Raw genomic sequence first — 21,749 nt, 5'->3', positions numbered from 1 at the left:
ATGATCCCAGTGCAGGTTTTTGAGCTGCACGTCAGGGGTTACTGTCTGGAGCTTAGTGCAGGTTTTTACCTGCACACCTGGGGTTAATGATTGTGGCCTCTTTTTGGTTCTAGGAGAGCTTCTTAAACCCCAGGGAAGCTCCAATCCCTGTCAGTTATACTTTTGCCTTTGGCCGAGTGTGGTGACCTCTGTGTGCCTGTGCTTCTGTGTTCGTTGTTATAGATTGTTTATATGGTTCTAACCCGGTTCCATTCCCCGTTGTGAGTTTGCCTGTCGATTCTGTACTGCGCTACCCTCTCTGTGTATGACTCGCTGCCTGTGATCCGACTACTCTCTGCTCGCCCCTCTTGTACCTTGCAGCTATCTTTGTGTATGACTCATTGGCTACGTCCTGATTATCCATCCTGTCTATGCCCCTTGGTAACTTTGTCTCACAGTTACCCTGCTAGGAGTTCTCTTGCAGCTCCTAGCTCTCTGGAGTTTAGGCCATGCCCCCAGCAGTCACGTGCTTCAGGTCCTGCTGTTCTGAAGTACGCACCTACTCGGCTGCTGCCCGCTCCACAGGTATCTTTGAGCACAGTTCGCTTTACTCAGGACACGCGCACTGGCTCAGTGAGCAAGTTCAGTGCGGTGTTCTTGACATTTACAGTCACCGGTCACTATAATGTGAGCATTCTGTAATCATTCCCAAGCACTTTGACAGCCTGCTTTACACTCACACACACATCAATGTGCCTGGGAATGATTACAAATCAAATAGCAAAACTGGAGAGACAAAAATGCAAATAGGGTCTTATCTGATAACTGAGTGGTGCAAGATATTATAGGTACGCTCACCTGATGGGGTTGTGACAGTCACAACTCCTATAAAAGCATGTAAACGCTGCAGCACAACCACCAAGGAGATATGTTGCAATAAATGAGAAATATGGTGGTTCAGAGTCCGTGCTGCCCAAGGTTCAAAGGCACGATCACACACGGAGGTGAAGCATGAATGCGGTTTATTATGTCCACGTGTTTCAAGGTTTTCAAACCTCCTCATCAGGACCAAATCACAATGATCTGGATGAAGCAGGTCAGGTAATGTGTATTTTTGTAATGAGATGGTGAGGACTAAGGATACAACACCCTTTATCAAGGTGTGCAAAATTATTAGGCAACTGATGGCAAAATGGGCCAAAAAGATTTAAGTGACCTTGAAAAGTTACACGTTGTTAAAAGTCTTACTCATGGATGAAACACTCTTGAAATATTTTAGATATTTGGGTGTGATCACAGAACCATCAAAACTTTTGTTGAAAATATTAACAGGGTCGCAACAAATGTTTTGAGAAAAAAAAACGCACATCAACTGTCAAAGATTTGAGAAGAATCAAACTTGAAATGAGCAGGAACTTGTTATCCTCCAGTGCTGTCATATTTCGGAACTGCAATCTCCCTTGAGGACAAGGTGTTCAGTGGCACCGCAGGTCCGAGGTAACCACTTTCCATCTATGCTCCTTGCAATCCTCCTATTGATTCACTTTTTGCCTTATTACTTTATTAGGAAACAACTTGACACATATGTGAACTTTCACTTGTTACTACAGGCATATACAGTGGGGAAAAAAAAGTATTTAGTCAGCGACCAATTATGCAAGTTCTCCTACTTGAAAAGATGAGAGAAGCCTGTAACTGACATCATAGGTAGACCACAACTATGAGAGTCAAAATGAGAAAACAAATCCAGAAAATCACCATGTCTGATTTGGCAAGATTTATTTTGCAAATTATGGTGGAAAATAAGTATTTGGTCACCTAAAAACATTCAAGATTTCTGGCTCTCACAGACCTGTAACTTCTTATTTAAGAGGCTCGTCTGTCCTCCACTCATTACCTGTAGTAATGGCACCTGTTTGAACTTATTATCAGTATAAAAGACACCTGTCCACAACCTCAAACAGTCACACTCAAAACTCCACTATGCTGAAGACCAAAGAGCTGTTGAAGAACACCAGAAACAAAATTGTAGCCCTGCACTAGCCTGAGAAGACTGAATCTGAAAATGGGCAAGCAGCTTAGTGTGATGAAATCAACTGGGGGAACAATAACAAGAAAATGGAAGACATACAAGAACACCGATAATCTCCCTCGATCTGGGGCTCCATGCAAGATCTCACCCCGCGGAGTCAAAATAATCACAAGAATGGTGAGCAAAAATCCCAGAACCACACGTGGGGAACCTAGTGAATGACCTGCATAGAGCTGGGACCACCGTAAGAAAGGCTACCATCAGTAACACACTACACCGCCAGGGACTCGTACTGCAGTGCCAGACGTTTCCCCCTGCTTAAGCCAGTACATGTCTGGGCCCGTCTGAAGTTTGCTAGAGAGCATTTGGATTATCCAGAATAATATTGGCAGAATGTCATATGGTCTGATGAAATCAAAGTAGAACTGTTTAGTAGAAACAAAACTCATCATGTTTGGAGGAGACAGAATGCTGAGTTGCATCCAAAGAACACAATACCTACTGTGAAGCATGGGGGTGGCAACATCATGCTTTGGGGCTGTTTCTCTGCAAAGGGACTAGGACGACTGATCCGTATACATGAAAGAATGAATGGGGCCATGTATCGTGAAATTTTGAGTGCAAACCTCCTTCCATCAGCAAGAACATTGAAGATGAAATGTGGATGGGTCTTTCAGCATGATAATGATCCCAAGCACACTGCCTGGGCAACAAAAGAGTGGCTTCGTAAGAAGCATATAAAGATCATGGAGTGGCCTAGCCAGTCTCCAGATCTCAACCCCAGAGAAAACCTTTGGAGGGATTTGAAAGTCCGTGTTGCCCAGCGACAGGCCCAAAACATCACTGCTCTAGAGGAGATCTGCCTAGAGGAATGGGCCAACATACCACCAACAGTGTGTGCCAATCTTGTGAAGAAATACAGAAAACATTTGACCTCTGTCATTGCCAACAAAGGATATATAACAAAATATTGAGATGAACTTTTGTTAATGACCAAATACTTATTTTCTACCATAATTTGAAAAATAAATCTTGCCAAGTCAGACAAGGTGATTTTCTGGATTTGTTTTTTCATTTTGACTCTCATAGTTGTGGTCTACCTATGATGTCAATTACAGGCCTCTCTCATCTTTTTAAGTGGGAGAACTTGTACAATTAGTGGCCGACAAAATACGGTCCTTTTTTCCCCCCACTGTGTATGAACTTCTACTTATTATCACGGGCACTTTGGGCTCAATTCATGTGCCTCTGACCTGCGGTTCCACTCATTTGGTGACTTTCATTATCTGTTTACCCGATTTTTGCTCTTTACTTTTTACTTCAAGTAAATTAATGTTTTAATATTTTTTGCTAATAAATATATTTTTTATTTCATCTTGGTTCTTGATGTGTATTTTTCTTTATATGATTTATTTTCTCTATTTAGGTTCCTCATTGCTTAACCTACCCTGATCCCTTGTAAATCACAACTCTGCTACACCAGTTGCTGTCCTGCTCCTGTGACAAATGCTGCTTGTTCCAACAGGACCACCTCACTTCCACAATGTCATCTGTAGGTGTATGCATAACAACTGCTCATCCGGACCAAGTGCTTCGGGGTCCACCTCACCGGGCACAACATAACAGCTTTGCTGACTCCATAACGAAGAGTCCAGCCATTCTCTGGTATTACCACAAGCAGAAAAACTGTGCGCCAAGAGCAGCATGGCATGACTGTTCATAGCCCATCTGCTGCATGGAAGTCGTTTGTCACCAAGTACAATAGTGGTACAAAACGCGCCACTAGTGAACTCTGGAGCAGTGGAAATTTGTTCTGTGGAGTGCTATTAAGAAAATGCAAAGTGAACATTACCTTACTGACCACACTGTGCCAAAATGTAACATTTGGTAGAAGAGGGGCAATGCTATGGGGTTGTTTTTTAGGGGTTGGTCATAAAGGGAGATCTTTTACGGGTTGTTCAAAACCTATATTTATTTTTGGCATGATGCTTTTAAAATAATAAATGCAGGAATACTCGCTTCCATGGATCCAGCATGGGCCTTTACAGAGGTAAAAGATGGCTCTGGAAATAATATCTGCTCCACTCAGAAGTCATAAGACTGATGAAACCTGTGTGTCACTGCAATGGTCAAGTGACTAAAAGAGAGTATAATTAGAGAAACATCCGATGACGCGTTCATCTTGTCACCTTGCTACTGCAGCGGTCCTGTGACTGCTGAACGGAGCAGACATTACTTCTGGAGCTGGAAGACCTCTGGAGCGGCTTGCTCTGGATCCATAGGCGCACCAGAAAGCGCGTATGCCACCATTTATTATATTAAAATCATGAATGCCTAAAAAAATTTAATTTCATTGTTTCACAATCCCTTTATTGCATTAGTATAATGTCACGGTTTCATTTCTGACTGTGGCTTTGGGATGGTGTGAGCGACAACTCGGCCACCCTATGGGAACTGTGGTGTGCTGATCCTGGGGCGTCCTTGTCTGGTTTAGCCTGCAGGAATTTCCTCTGGTGCCTCTCGATCTAAAATGATTTGCAGAGTATTTAACTGGCTTGCTGTGTGCAGCAGATTGTCAGTTGTAGATTTGTTATTGTTAGGTGTCTATGCTTGCTCTGTGTCTGAATACTGATCTTGCTGATGACCCTGTATTTTGTTCTGACTACTCTTGTGGACTATCCATTCTGCTTTTGACATTCTCTGTCTTTAGGTATCTGACCCCGAATTTGGCCTTTGACTATCCATTTGTTGTACTTCCATGTTTTGATGTACCCTCCTGGCATTTGACCACAGACTGTTACGTGACCATGCTTTTGTCTCACCCCTCTGTACTAGAAGCCCTTCTGGTATCTGAACTCGGACCTCCTGATGACCCTGTCTCATGGCTTGCCCGTAAGTAGTGACTCAGCGTTACATACAGCAAGATTTTTTAGGACAATTGTAGTTTGCAGCTTTGTTGGAACAGTGGAACAGTTTGGGAAAGGACCTTTTCTATTTCAGCAAGACTTTGCCTTAAGGTCACAGAGTAAGGTCCACATAGACATTGTTGGGTGAGGTTGGTGTGGAAGAACTTGTCTGGTCGCACAGAGACTTCTATCCTATCTGACACCTTTGGGACGAAATAGATAGGAGATTACAAGTCAGGCCCTCTGAAATAGAAAGGAGATTACAAGCCAGGCCTTCTGAAATAGAAAGGAGATTACAAGCCAGGCCTTCGGAAATAGAAAGGAGATTACAAGCCAGGCCTTCTGAAATAGAAAGGAGATTACAAGCCAGGCCCTCTGAAACAGAAAGAACAATACAAGCCAGGCCCTCTCGTCTGATATCAGGGTCTACCATCACAAGATCTCTTCTGAACGAATGGACAAAAATTCAGACAGACTCCTCCAAAACCTTGTAGAAAGTCATCCCAGAAAAGTGGAAGCTATTTTAGCTGCAAAGGGAGGACCAACTCCTTATTAAGGTCTATGGATACAGAATAGTATCCCAATACTTTTGTCTATACAGTGTGTGTGTGTGTGTGTGTGTGTGTGTGTGTGTGTGTGTGTGTGTGTGTGTGTGTGTGTAATATGTACACTACCGTTCAAAAGTTTGGGGTCACCCAGACATTTTTGTGTTTTCCAAGAAAACTCATACTTTTATTAATCAAATGAGTTGCCAAATGAATTTAAAATCTAGTCCAGACATTGACAAGGTTCGAAAAAAAGATTTTTATTTCAAATAATAATTTTCTCCTTCAAACTTTGCTTTTGTCAAAGAATGCTCCCTTTGCAGCAACTACAGCATTGCAGACCTTTGGCATTCTAGCAGTTAATTTGCTGAGGTAATCTGGAGAAATTTCACCCCATGCTCCCAGAAGCCCCTCCCACAAGTTGGTTTGGCTTGATGGGCACTTTTTGCATACCATACGGTCAAGCTGCTCCCACAACAGCTCAATGGGGTTGAGATCTGGTGACTGCGCTGGCCACTCCATTACAGATAAAATACCAGCTGCCTGCTTCTTCCCTAAATAGTTCTTGCATAATTTGGAGGTGTGTTTTGGGTCATTGTCCTGTTGTAGAATGAAATTGGCTCCAATCAAGCGCTGTCCACAGGGTATGGCATGGCGTTGCAAAATGGAGTGATAGTCCTCGTTATTCAAAATCCCTTTTACCTTGTACATATCACCCACTTTACCAGCACCAAAGCAACGCCAGACCATCACATTATCTCCACTATGCTTGACAGTTGGCGTCAGGCACTCTTCCAGCATCTTTACAGTTGTTCTGCGTCTCACAAATGTTCTTCTGTGTGATCCAGACACCTCAAACCTGGATTCGTCTGTCCATAACACTTTTTTCCAATCTTCCTCTGTCCAATATCTGTGTTCTTTTGCCAACATTAATCTTTTCCTTTTATTAGCCAGTCTCAGATATAACTTTTTCTTTGCCACTCTGCCCTGAAGGCTAGCATCCTGGAGTTCCCTCTTGACTGTAGACGATGACACTGGCGTTTTGCGTGCACTATTTAATGAAGCTGCCAGTTGAGGACCTGTGAGGTGTCAATTTCTCAAACTACAGACTCTAATGTACTTGTCTTGTTGCTCAGTTGTGCAGCGGAGCCTCCCTTCTCTTTCTACTCTGGACAGAGCCTGTTTGTGCTCTCCTCTGAAGGGAGTAGTACACACCATTGTAGGAAATCTTCAGCTTCTTGGCAATTACTTTCATGGAATAGCCTTCATTTTTAAGAACAAGAATAGACTGTCGAGTTTCACATGAAAGTTCTTTTTTTCTGGCCATTTTGAGAGTTTAATCGAACCAACAAATGTAATGCCCCAGATTCTCAACTAGCTCAAAGGAAGGTCGTGTTTATAGCTTCTCTAATAGGCCAAACTGTTTTCAGCTGTGCTAACATATTTGCACAAGGGTTTTCAAGGGTATTCTAACCATCCATTAGCTTTCTTACACAGTTATCAAACACAAAGTACCATAAGAGCACTGGAATTATGGTTTTTGGAAATGGGCCTCTATACACCTACAAACATATTGCATTACAAACCAGACATTTGCAGCTAGAGTAGTCATTTACCACATTAACAATGTATAGAGTGTATTTATTAATCATTTAATGTTAACTTCATTGGAAAAAATTATGCTTTTCTTTCAAAAATAAGGAAATTTCTAAGTGACCCTAAACTTTTGAATGGTAGTGTATATATAATTATATTTACAAGAGACAGCTCAGGAACTGAACCTCTTGGCCAGAATAATAGACATACACTATGATTAGTTTCAGACAACCTACAGGGTTTCTCCAACCCCGCTCACTTCCACATTAAGAGGTGCGTAGTGCTAATGATTTTGAGTGCAAAGGTGGCAGGTATTCTGCATGGGTCCTTTTCATGTAGCCTTCCTGGCAGGCAACTATTTTCACAATATCACCGGTGCTTAGCACCCTCGAATGGAGAAGTAAGTGGCAGTAGAGAAGGCTGACATTTCATCATAGATAGTGAAACTGTAAAAACAAGTAGCTTTGTAATTTACTGATTAGATTTACTTAATAGATTTTTAATTGTGTAGTTTGTTGCTCATTGCCTGGCTTACTGGCCATATTTGCAGTCTATCAACAGTGGCAGTCTCCTAAACAAGGAGCGCAGTGTTTACAAGGTCTTTTCTATAGACCTTGTAATCACTGCTCTAAAACTGGATGAATTTGGCCAGTATCAGTTTCCTTGCATACAGTTGTGGCCAAAAGTATTGACACCCCTGCAATTTTGTCAGATAATGCTCAGTTTCTTCCTGAAAATGATTGAAAACACAAATTCTTTGGTATTATTATCTTCATTTAATTTGTCTTAAGTGAAAAAACACAAAAGAGAATGAAGCAAAAAGCAAAACATTGATCATTTCACACAAAACTCCAAAAATGGGCCAGACAAAAGTATTGGCACCCTCAGCCTAATACTTGGTTGCACAACCTTTAGCCAAAATAACTGCGACCAACCGCTTATGGTAACCATCAATGAGTTTCTTACAATGCTCTGCTGGAATTTTAGACCATTCTTCTTTGGCAAACTGCTCCAGGTCCCTGATATTAGAAGGGTGCCTTCTCCAAACTGCCATTTTAGATTTCTCCACAGGTGTTCTATGGGATTCAGGTCTGGACTCATTGCTGGCCACCTTAGAAGTCTCCAGTGCTTTCTCTCAAACCATTTTCTAGTGCTTTTTGAAGTGTGTTTTGGGTCATTGTCCTGCTGGAAGACCCATGACCTCTGAGGGAGACCCTGCTTTCTCACACTGGGCCCTACATTATGCTCCAAAATTTGTTGGTAGTCTTCAGACTTCATAATGCCATGCACACGGTCAAGCAGTCCAGTGCCAGAGACAGCAAAGCAACCCCAAAACATCAAGGAACCTCCGCCATGTTTGACTGTAGGGACCGTGTTTTTTTCTTTGAATGCCTCTTTTTTTCTCCTGTAAACTCTATGTTGATGCCTTTGCCCAAAAAGCTCTACTTTTGTCTCATCTGACCAGAGAATATTCTTCCAAAAAGTTTTAGGCTTTTTCAGGTAAGTTTTGGCAAACTCCAGCCTGGCTTTTTATGTCTCGGGGTAAGAAGTAGGGTCTTCCTGGGTCTCCTACCATACAGTCCCTTTTCATTCAGACGCTGACGGATAGTACGGGTTGACACAGTTGTACCCTCAGACTGCAGGGCAGCTTAAACTTTATCCAACATCCGCACAATCTTGCGTTGAAATCTCTTGTCAATTTTTCTTTTCCGTCCACATCTAGGGAGGCTAGCCACAGTGCCATGGGCTTTAAACTTCTTGATGACACTGCGCACGGTAGACACAGGAACATTCAGGTCTTTGGAGATGGACTTGTAGCCTTGAGATTGCTCATGCTTCCTCACAATTTGGTTTCTCAAGTCCTCAGACAGTTCTTTGGTCTTCTTTCTTTTCTCCATGCTCAATGTGGTACACACAAGGACACAGGACAGAGGTTGAGTCAAATTTAATCCATGTCAACTGGCTGCAAGTGTGATTTAGTTATTGCCAACACCTGTTAGGTGCCACAGGTAAGTTACAGATGCTGTTAATTACACAAATTAGAGAAGCATCACATGATTTTTCGAACAGTGCCAATACTTTTGTCCACCCTCTTTTTTATGTTTGGTGCGGAATTATATCCAATTTGGCTTTAGGACAATTCTTTTTGTGTTTTTTCATTTAAGACTAATTAAATGAAGATAATAATACCAAAGAATTTGTGTTTGCAATCATTTTCAGGAAGAAACTGAGTATTATCTGTTAAAATTGCAGGGGTGTCAATACTTTTGGCCACAACTGTACCTGCTTGCAGCCTCAGGAAGCGCATAGTTTAGGATAGCAGTGCAACCAAGCGGCTAGGTTGAATTGTCAATCATTAGGAGTGCACCTTCCCTGGCAAGCGAAGAGGCTGAGGTGAAGTGTGCAAAATAAGAAAACCCCTTTTAATTTTACTATAGTGACACTGCAGGGAAAGTGAACGCTTAGTGCCAAGTGTTCATAGCAGGACACACCATCAAAGAAGGGGGTATTTTATAATCAACTTACACTTTTTACCAAACAAGAATTGTCCAAATCACAGAACCTTTTTAACTGTAGGTTTCAACATTTGCTTTGAGCCCAGTAGTTGCAAGGTAGCTTATAGTCTAGCGAAGCCCCACTGGTGACAATACCACTAATACTGTCCTATCAGCTGCAAATGGAGGCTCTAATGTTCACAGTTCTTCACTGAGAAATGATGGGACAGAATGTACAGATCAGGTTTTAAATTATTATTATTTATGTATTTATTTTTTTTACATTTTCATTTTGCAAAGTATACAGATAAGAAACTATAATCCTGCTCCGCTCCATCAATAATCTATATATCTAATAATCTAATCTCCATGCAGCCCTAATGCCATTTTTATGCTGAGATGTGTTTAGGAATCTCTTCGCTTTCTAAAAAGTATATTTTTTTCCATTCTCTACAATCACATCTTCAAGTAAATAATTATACAGTCGAAGGTCAACAATCATCGCACAAAAATAGAAAACTTGGCACTCAACTTTGAATATCTTTGCAAATGCTTTTTATTATAGCAGTCTGGTAGACTCCTATAATAAAAAGCATTTGCAAAGATATTCAAAGTTGAGTGCCAAGTTTTCTATTTTTTGCACAATTTGAGCACCCCACCGTAGTGCCACGCTATATTTAACAATCATCGCACAGCATTTCAGCCATCTGGAAATCACATCACGGTCGGATTAGGCTATCGGTGTGAACCTCTTCTTCTCGGTCACTTCTTACAGTTTACTAATGGGCAGCTAGGTTCTGTTACTCCATTTCTGAATCTACAGATGTACAGATCTACAGCGGCACCAATCTGGCAGATGCCAAAAGGTGCTCAGAGTGCATAAAGCCTGATCTGTTCACACGTAGACGTCATGGGCATTTACCACCTAGGCTGAAATCCGCCATTACCTCCATTACTTCTTTGCGGATGTTGACAATCCTGAACCAGTGCTTAAGTTGAGGAAATCCTTCTAGCTCCGCATTACGTTCCTGTAGCGCCACTTTTCTCTTGCAGGACAGCTGTCGACTGAAGTACTTCACTAGCTTGCTCTGAAAAGAAAAGAAAGGGAATTCAGTAATGGACATGAGATTTGATACTATTTTATCATACTCTACCTAGTCGTGTGCACTAGATGGACAAAAGGTTTGGGACAAACCTCTTAATCATTGAATTGAATTTTTCCTTATGGTCCCGTTGCCACAGTCATATAAAATCCTGCCCCAGCCATGCAGTCTCTGCAGTCTCTACAGACACTTGTGAAAGAATGGGTCATTCTAAACAGATCACTGGCTATGAGGGTGGTCCTGTAATGGGATGTCACCATTGTAACAAGCCAGATCATGAAGTTTCTTTCCTCCTAAACATTGCGCAATAAAATTGTGAGTGGGATTATTGAAAAGATCAAACATTTAGACTCACAGCAACTCAGCCATGAAGTGCATATATGTTGCCAATGCTCTGCTGACTCAATAGCTGCAGAGTCCAAACCTTCTCTGGCATTAAAGAGAACCCAGAAAAACAAAGACAAACTGCGACCAAAAATTCCAATACTATATAAGTTTATGCAAAATTCAGTGCTTTATTAATTACAAGGGTATCTGGAGGGGAAGGGGTCCACCAAATGACACATGTTAAAAGGGAAGCTCACCGGACATCTAGATGGTGATCATATTAGTATATACATACATATATCCATTCTTAAGAAACCACAGATAGGATAATAGTCATCTAATCAGAAAGATATATTGCACATATCCCATATGGCCTAAGAGGAACTAAGGAAGCATGTAAAACCCACATAGATAATTAATCATCCTTATGTAAAATTACCAGATTATTAGGCGGGAGTATGTCCAGTAGCATCCACCCCAACGCGCGTTTTGGCAGATTGTGCCTTTCTCAAGGGGTAAAGAAAACCCGTCCGCAAGATTTTGTAATTTAGAGGACGACATGGCTGTAATATCGCTGTAATACTGATTACATTGATACCTTCGGTGAAGAAATCCACTTTGTTGTTTTTCTTTAATCATCAAGTTTTCTGCTAATCAAATTTTGGTGCACAGGGGCCGGACTGTGCACTGGGTCTTCCCCATCCTGTCTGTGATACCCGGCCTCTCTGCCTGCCTACGGTCTGTGAATGACCTTCCTCCTCTGTTTAAAACCTCAGCAATGACATGTCTCATTCACAGACTGGAGGCAGGCGGAGGGGCCGGGAATCACGGACAAAATTTAAATACGAGAAAACTTGAAATGGTGATTAAAGAAGACCCACAAAGCGGATTACTTCACCAAAGATATCAATGTAATCAGTATAATAGCACCATTATAGTTAAAATCAAGCTGACCGGCTCTCTTTACCATCAGGAACAAAACCGCTGCATGGGTTTTCATGGCTGAACAGCAGCATGCAGCCCTACATAGGATGAAGGGGTGTAAGTCATATCGCCAGTAGACTCTGAAGCAGTGCAAATGTTCTGTAGAGAGACAAAGCATATTTCTCTATCCAGTAGTCTACAAAAAATGACCAGCACGTCCGAACAGAATAAAGCAAGTGTGAACAGGTGTAAGCTGCTATGACTGTATAATATGCAAGCAAAAGAATACAGCTGTATGCAGACATTGAGTATATGAAATCTGAACTGCATTACTCCTATATGGAGTATACTTATAAAAATGAAGATCCATAAATTGGCCAATTCATGTGAGCATACAAAGACTGCTACATTCTTTTGTTTGTATATTTAATAATATTTCATTTATATTCAATTTATGCTGGATCCTACTTGCCCTTTAAATGTGTAGGTTTTTAGCCTGGGAGAGTAAGAATATTCAGTTTAGGGTCCCATCAAAGAAAGGTCACCTTGCCGTGGTTGATGGGCCCACATGAATTGGCCAATTTATGCGCTAAGAACCATTATTTTTATAAGTATAATCCATGGAGAAGTAATGCAGTTCAAATTTCATATTTTCAGGGTTTACATATATCCTACTGCTTACAAAGTGCTGCTGTGTGTAGATTGTCCATCTAATAGTCTGATTGAGGAGTATGGGTTTGGTGAACGTCAGGAGAATTATATAGTTTGGTGAAAGAGGGATTAAGCTATGGGATTCTTTTTCAGGGGCTGGATAGGCCCCTTATTTCCAATGAAAGGAAATATTATAGCAAATCTGTCAGCAGGTTTTTGCTATGTAATCTGGGGACAGCATGAGGTTGGGGTTAAAATGCTGAAGTCAGCGATGTGTCACTTATCAAGCTGTGTGCTGTTGTTTACTTACAATGAAGGTTCTCTCACTAGGTTATTATCATTGCTGGGACTAGCTGTCTGATGCCAAGTCAGAAGACCATGAGCCCCCCCCCCCCCTCTGTGATAAGCAGCCCACTGTCAATAGACAAGGTACACAGAGAGCCTGGTGGTGGCGGGGGCAGCTTTCTGAGCTCTGCTACATCTGAAAACTCTTGATTGTGTCAAAATTATTGCACTCGGTAAACTAGAGTAATACATCGCTGGAATCGGGGTCTCTTTTCCTACATTGTGCAGCTCTCAGATAAGGCAGCAAAAACTTGGTGACAGATTCCCTTTAATGCTTCAGCATACAAAGCTATTTTGGACGATTGTAGCTTTGTGGGAACAGTTTGCAGCTCTTATAGGTGTAATGTGCATGTCTCCAAATACTTTTATATCCATTCTGTATAAGCAACACAGATTAATGAGAAAAAAAAAGAATAATACTCCAAACACTTCAACTTTTAAAAATAGGGCACAAAAAATATTAAACAATTTGACTGGCTTATGAATCCCATTTTAAACATCCAATTATGGAATTCTGCGATAATAGAGCTGGACCCCTCATATTCTGGAGGGCACGGAACATCTGTGCAGTAAACTGACAGCCAACCAGCAGAAGCACATCCATATAGATGACTGTGCCTAGTACAGACAAACTGTTGTGAATGACACATTAAGGAATATTTATTCTGGATATATTTGCAGCAAATACTGTCTTTCACGACTTGCATCATATTCATGATGTGCTTTAGATACTTTTTACAACTTGTACGGACAATTGGAGACAAATCTGCACTTTCAATACCACAGTGAGGGCAATGGCAACACGCAATCCACAACCTCATGTAATAATAATAAAAGAAAAAAAAATAGAAATGTAGCTGTTAGTATTACACGTGCTACTTCAGTTTGTCCACAGGATGGCACTGTTGCATTAACTGATGAACAATAACCAATGTAATGCAGAAGAGAATAGATCATGTCAATGATAGTGTTGAGTTTAGTTATACATATGTAGCCTAAATATAAGTGTAATTATACATTCACTCTCAAAGACTGATATGTAATGATTTAGAATCAATTGTATCACTAAATCCAGTAGATGGATGGATGGATGAATGGATGGATGGATGGATGAATGGATGGATGAATGGATGGGTGGAAATATGAAGAGGCACTAATAATAATAACAGCAAAAATGTGATCTTGATTGCAGCCCTCATTTTCAAGTTAAAATCAGGTCTAAACTACGCTGTGAAGCCATTGTAGCACTAACTTACAACTACAATCTATTTAGAAACCGCTTTACATAAAATGTCCTTCGGCTCATAAAAAAAAAACAGCTTACATACAGTATGTGCAATAACTGATATTAAAGGTTAATTAAATCAACTAAGATTAAATGTTGTAATACTAACTAAAATCTGCAGATGATACAGCGAATATACCTTTCTAAAAGCACTGCCTGATATATCAGAATCTATAGTATAGGATGAGGAGGCGCCACTCCGGCAGGTCTCATCTCTTATGTAAGAGACGGCCTGTTTTGTGCCTTAATCATTTTATCACCATAACATTTTTTCTTTTCCCAGCAGCTTAGCTTTATCATGAATTATTTTTTGGATGCAATTCTTGTGTCTCAATGCCATAGTTGTGGGACACATACAATTAATTTTCTTTGATTTGCAACTTTGCAGGAAAAAAACAGCAATTCTGAAAATGTTTTTTTTTTTGGCTATTAAAGGGGTTGTCCACCCCTGGTGAAATCTTTTGACAATCCTTGCACCTTGCAGAATGCGAGCGATGTGTAATGCACACACTGTTAGGACTGGGGTCCGCCAGCCTGTTCCAGCAATTGTCATGTGTAGGATGAGCGAATTTGTTCGGATGTTAGCTACAAATCTGATTTTGAGATATTAGAACACTATTCGGGACGAATGTTTGTCTTATGTTCGCTTCCGAACATATTCAATAATTTCGACTCCCATTGACTCTAATGAAGTTCGGCTGTATTCGACGAATACTGCAAAAACAATATTCGATTCCGATTGTATTCGGAACCGAATCCGAACAAATTCGCTCATCTCTAGTCATGTGACTGCAATCATGCGATTTGCATACTGGCGGTCATTTGTCAATTGGGTCTCAGCTGCGCCTCGCAATGTTCTCGAGAAACAAGACTCTAATCAGCACGTGACCTCAAGAATGCAAATCTCATCAAATCTCATACAACTGCTGGAATAGGCAAGTAGAGCTTTCCTGCTTATGTAGCGGGATCGTCATCATACACATTAGTCCCCGTCCCAACCAGGCCTAAGAATCGAAATCTTAAGGGCACTTCCATAGCCAGAAACCAATTTCATATAAGACCATGATTTAAATGTTTATTAATAAATGTTTGATCGGTGGGGTAAGTGAATGGACAGATATACGGAAAATCCGCACTGCCAGTGCCAGACACCTAGCAGCCATGATGCCTGTTGAAACCTGCAATTCATTATCCTCTAGTCACAATTTCTAGGGACTGTTCCTTTGCAATACAATGTTATCTATACTGTGGCTATTCAGAATTTCCTGAATTTTCTGCACAAAAATCTGCATTATGTGAATGAATCTACCCTAATGTAGTATAACCAACGTGCGTAGGTATGCAGATATTCCCAGCTTCCATCTACCGTATCATGTATGGTAAAGCCGGAAGCATAAAACCAGTCATTTATTTTACCAAAGATGAGGACACTGGACGGGTGGTAAGAGGCATTCTCCTGTACTTAGCGTTTCTATGGGTGTACGCTGGCTTTTCCTGCGGTGCAACATTTTATGAGTACACAAATACCTATGTAATGCAACTGTAGCTGTGACACATAGTAAACTCAATAATGTCTACATGATTCAGGTAAAGAACCGAGCACAGTGGATTAGGGTAGAAATCTTTTATAATGTTATCTGCATTTCCTTTAGCCTCTGCTATAGTGGGGCTTCACATAGTAACTGTACTGTAGACATAATCTGCCCTCTTTATATCCAGTAACTACACAATATCGCGCATGTTGGACTCATGAATATGTAGAATTGAGAGTCCTCAGTGATTGATACCTTTTAATGGCTAACTGAAAAGATGGTAACACATTGCAAGCTTACGAGACTACTTGGGTCTCTTAATCAGGCAAAGACTAAAGGGCCTGTCACACTAAGCGATATCGCTAGCAATATCGCTATAACGTCACTGGTTTTTATGACGTAGCAGTGATATTGCTAGCAATATCGATATGTCTGATACTTACCTCCGACCGGCTCCCCCGCTGGTTATCGCTGATCGCGCGAGAACATCCTGGACCATTTCTCGTCGTCGGCTTCCTGCTGGGCTTCCTGTGGCGACGAGCGACGCATGGACGCGGGCGGGAGGACGTCAGGATCGCCTCGTCTGACAGGTAACGACCCCCGACCGCTGGTATGTCGCTGGTGAGATCTGCCTGTGTGGCAGCTCACAAGCGATCACTTAGCGATGCACCAGTGATCCTGACCGCATCATATCGCTGGTCGGGAACGCTGGTGCATCGCTAAGTGTGACAGTACCTTAATACAGAATCTGAAGAATCACATACTTATACACAAAACAGCACAGAAATAACGCAATAGATAAGACAAGTGACGTGAAGCAGGATTGTCATTATGGGAGAGGGATAAACATAAATATTAGAATAGTTCATAGATAAGGAGTGTGAAAGTTTTATTGCCCTCTGATTGGGGTCTGGTTCTTTGTTGTGTGATGACCCCAGAAGGTCTGAAGAGCAAATTCCTTAGGTGATTTAAAAAGACAAAAATCCATGTGACACATTTATTCCTGCACTGAGTGTGTCAAAGGTTGTCATAAATTTATACTCTCAGACTCTTCTGTCTCTCTGAGACTTGATGTTACCTTTTAATACAAGTAATTTCATGTCCATCATGCTATGACCGGGGATACAAAAACGGTTTGCCACAGGTAGATCCATTCTTTTTTCTCTTATTGTGTGGCCATGAGAATTCATCCTTGTTCTCAGTTTTTGCCCGATCTCCCCCACATACAGACCCCCAACTGGACGTTTAGTACAAATAATTAAGTACACCACATTAGATGTGATGCAGCTGAAAGTACCTGGGATCTTGTAGTCCTGATGTGAGTTGGGGATCTTTATCTTGTCCACGGTTATTATAAATGGACAGGTGTTACATTTTTTCTGGTTGCAAGGAAAGGTTCCTGCAGCTGTTGGAGAGGACAGGGAGCTTTTGCCAATTATGCTTCTTAAATTTGGGGGCTGCCTAAAACATAGCAGTGGGGGGTCTGGAAATATGGATTGTAATCGGGCATCTTTTTGTAGTAAAGGTTGCAATTTCCATGCAGCTCCCCTTAGCACCTCCAGATTTGGATTGTAGATGACCACTAGAGGCACTCGGTTATTTTCATCTTTAGCTTTGTAATGTAGCAGGTGATTTCTTGACATTCTGGTGGCTCTTGTAATTTATATATTACTTACTGCCATGTAGTTTTTATGATATGAATGTTTTATCAGTCTAAGGTTATTATGAATGAAGCGGTAAGCCTGTTTCCAAGTAGTCCAACTAAACTCCACTGATTGGCAGCTTTCTGCCTATACACAGTGGACACAGAAAGCTGTCAATTAGTGCTGGGGGGAAGAGTTATTCAGTTCTTATCAATCAGAGAACAGGTAGAACTTCAGCAAAAAAAGAACAAAAACATTTTTAATCAAAACTGCAGCACCTAGAAAAATAACTGATACATCCCTGGAATCAGGGTCTCTGCCATTACATTATACTACATTTGACTCTGGTTCTCCTTGTTAATCATGTCATGATGAGTCGCTAATATATGGGTACTTTTAAATGCGGAACTGGTACTTTTGCAATACATTATATTTCATGTAAAATTTAGTGGTAAAATTTAGGCTGATATGATTTGCGTTTTTTTACGAAACTATACTAAATTTGACATATTTGGATGCCCTCCAAAAATAGTCATACCCCCAAAAATAATTAATAAATAACATTTACCATGTCTACTTTAAGTCAGCATAATTTTTTTAAACATATTTTTTTTCTTAGGAAGTTAGAACAGTTAAAAAATGAGCAGTCATTTTTTATTTTTCCTACAAAATTTACAAATCTATTTTTTTCAGGACCACTTTACTTTTTAAGATACTTGATTTAGAGATGATCTTTAAAGAGGAGTTGACCAAAATTCCTCCTGACATGTGCGCAAACCTACAAAAAAACATCTGACTGCTGTGCTTGCCAACAAGAGTTTTCCACCAAGTACTAAGTCTTGTTTGTCAGAGGGATCAAATACTTACTTCTCACTGCAAAATGCGAATAAAGTTATATAATTTATAAATGTGATTTTCTGGATTTTATTTTTGATATTCTATCTCTCAATGTTAAAATTAACCTACCCTTAAAATTATAGACTATTCATGTCTTTGTCAGTGGGCAATCTTACAAAATCAGCAAGGGATCAAATCATTATTTCCCCCACTGTAAGTGTAATATGAGAAAATGGATCACCAAATTTGTTGTGCAATTTCTCCCAAATACACAGATGCCCCACAAATGGGGAAAACTACTGTTTGGGCACATAGGAGGGCTCAGAATTAAAGAAACACTATTTGACTTTTCAAGCACAGATTTGGCTGGGATCGACTATGGACGCCATGTCGCATTTGAAGAGCCTCCAAGTTGCCAAAACAGCAGAAAATGGCCAACACAAGCGATCCAATTTTGGCAACTACACCCCTTAAGGAATTTATCTAAGGGTATGGTGAGCATGTTGATCCAACAGGTGCTTCACAGAATGTTAAAACATTGAACGCTTAAAATTAAAAATTACATTTTTCTCAAAAAATGTTGCTTTAGCCCCAAATGTTTCTTTTTTACAAGGGGCTAAAGCAGGAGAAAATGGATCATCCAATTTGTTGTGCAACTTCTCCTGAGTACACTAATTCCCCATATGTGGGGGAAAACTACTGTTTGGGCACAAGAGAGGGCTCCGAAGGGAAGGAGCGCTATATGACTTTTTAAGTGCAAATCTGGCTGGAATAGATTGTGGCTGCCATGTTATATTTGAAGAGCTCCCAAGGTGCCAAAACAGCAGACTCCATAAGTGACCCCATTTTGAAAACTACACCCCTCAAGGAATTTATCTAAGGCTGTCAGTACAATTACAGCGACGCCAGAGTCATAAAGTATTTTCATAATTTAGATGCTAAAATACTGATTTACAAAACAAAATATTTGTTATTGCATCGCCATATTCCAAGTTGCCAAAACAGAAGAAAATCCCCACCACAAGCGATCCAATTTTGGCAACTACACCCCTTAAGGAATTTATCTAAGGGTATGGTGAGCATGTTGATCCAACAGGTGCTTCATAGAATTTTAAAACATTGGACGCTTAAAATTAAAAATTACATTTTTCTCAAAAAATGTTGCTTTAGCCCCAAATGTTTCTTTTTTACAAGGGGCTAAAGCAGGAGAAAATGGATCATCCAATTTGTTGTGCAATTTCTCCTGAGTACACTAATTCCCCATATGTGGGGGAAAACTACTGTTTGGGCACAAGAGAGGGCTCCGAAGGGAAGGAGCGCTATATGACTTTTTAAGTGCAAATCTGGCTGGAATAGATTGTGGCTGCCATGTTATATTTGAAGAGCTCCCAAGGTGCCAAAACAGCAGACTCCATAAGTGACCCCATTTTGAAAACTACACCCCTCAAGGAATTTATCTAAGGCTGTCAGTACAATTACAGCGACGCCAGAGTCATAAAGTATTTTCATAATTTAGACGCTAAAATACTGATTTACAAAACAAAATATTTGTTATTGCATCGCCATATTCCAAGTTGCCAAAACAGAAGAAAATCCCCACCACAAGCGATCCAATTTTGGCAACTACACCCCTTAAGGAATTTATCTAAGGGTATGGTGAGCATGTTGATCCAACAGGTGCTTCATAGAATTTTAAAACATTGGACGCTTAAAATTAAAAATTACATTTTTCTCAAAAAATGTTGCTTTAGCCCCAAATGTTTCTTTTTTACAAGGGGCTAAAGCAGGAGAAAATGGATCATCCAATTTGTTGTGCAATTTCTCCTGAGTACACTAATTCCCCATATGTGGGGGAAAACTACTGTTTGGGCACAAGAGAGGGCTCCGAAGGGAAGGAGCGCTATATGACTTTTTAAGTGCAAATCTGGCTGGAATAGATTGTGGATGCCATGTTATATTTGAAGAGCTCCCAAGGTGCCAAAACAGCAGACTCCATAAGTGACCCCATTTTGAAAACTACACCCCTCAAGGAATTTATCTAAGGCTGTCAGTACAATTACAGCGACGCCAGAGTCATAAAGTATTTTCATAATTTAGACGCTAAAATACTGATTTACAAAACAAAATATTTGTTATTGCATCGCCATATTCCAAGTTGCCAAAACAGCAGAAAATCCCCACCACAAGCGATCCAATTTTGGCAACTACACCCCTTAAGGAATTTATCTAAGGGTATGGTGAGCATGTTGATCCAACAGGTGCTTCATAGAATTTTAAAACATTGGACGCTTAAAATTAAAAATTACATTTTTCTCAAAAAATGTTGCTTTAGCCCCAAATGTTTCTTTTTTACAAGGGGCTAAAGCAGGAGAAAATGGATCATCCAATTTGTTGTGCAATTTCTCCTGAGTACACTAATTCCCCATATGTGGGGGAAAACTACTGTTTGGGCACAAGAGAGGGCTCCGAAGGGAAGGAGCGCTATATGACTTTTTAAGTGCAAATCTGGCTGGAATAGATTGTGGATGCCATGTTATATTTGAAGAGCTCCCAAGGTGCCAAAACAGCAGACTCCATAAGTGACCCCATTTTGAAAACTACACCCCTCAAGGAATTTATCTAAGGCTGTCAGCACAATTACAGCGACGCCAGAGTCATAAAGTATTTTCATAATTTAGACGCTAAAATACTGATTTACAAAACAAAATATTTGTTATTGCATCGCCATATTCCAAGTTGCCAAAACAGAAGAAAATCCCCACCACAAGCGATCCAATTTTGGCAACTACACCCCTTAAGGAATTTAAGGGTATGGTGAGCATGTTGATCCAACAGGTGCTTCATAGAATTTTAAAACATTGGACGCTTAAAATTAAAAATTACATTTTTCTCAAAAAATGTTGCTTTAGCCCCAAATGTTTCTTTTTTACAAGGGGCTAAAGCAGGAGAAAATGGATCATCCAATTTGTTGTGCAATTTCTCCTGAGTACACTAATTCCCCATATGTGGGGGAAAACTACTGTTTGGGCACAAGAGAGGGCTCCGAAGGGAAGGAGCGCTATATGACTTTTTAAGTGCAAATCTGGCTGGAATAGATTGTGGATGCCATGTTATATTTGAAGAGCTCCCAAGGTGCCAAAACAGCAGACTCCATAAGTGACCCCATTTTGAAAACTACACCCCTCAAGGAATTTATCTAAGGCTGTCAGTACAATTACAGCGACGCCAGAGTCATAAAGTATTTTCATAATTTAGACGCTAAAATACTGATTTACAAAACAATATATTTGTTATTGCATCGCCATATTCCAAGTTGCCAAAACAGCAGAAAATCCCCACCACAAGCGATCCAATTTTGGCAACTACACCCCTTAAGGAATTTATCTAAGGGTATGGTGAGCATGTTGATCCAACAGGTGCTTCATAGAATTTTAAAACATTGGACGCTTAAAATTAAAAATTACATTTTTCTCAAAAAATGTTGCTTTAGCCCCAAATGTTTCTTTTTTACAAGGGGCTAAAGCAGGAGAAAATGGATCATCCAATTTG

General features: G+C 40.5%; 1 protein-coding gene across 2 annotated transcripts in view; it reads right to left on the bottom strand.

The window, feature by feature from the left end:
- Positions 1-21,749, bottom strand: part of KSR2 (kinase suppressor of ras 2) — an 887,084-nt gene that overhangs the window by 747,285 nt on the left and 118,050 nt on the right. For both annotated transcript variants that reach the window (XM_073560006.1, XM_073560082.1), the window contains exon 2: positions 10,501-10,641. In XM_073560006.1, the coding sequence (XP_073416107.1) occupies positions 10,501-10,641 (141 nt within the window). The remainder of the gene's footprint in view (positions 1-10,500; positions 10,642-21,749) is intronic.

This window comes from Dendrobates tinctorius, unplaced genomic scaffold, assembly GCF_039654945.1.
Source record: "Dendrobates tinctorius isolate UK_male_01 unplaced genomic scaffold, ASM3965494v1 ptg000003l, whole genome shotgun sequence".
Lineage (NCBI taxonomy): Eukaryota > Metazoa > Chordata > Amphibia > Anura > Dendrobatidae > Dendrobates > Dendrobates tinctorius.
The sequence above is the reverse complement of the archived record's forward strand: the minus strand, read 5'-3'. Positions and strand labels throughout refer to the sequence as shown.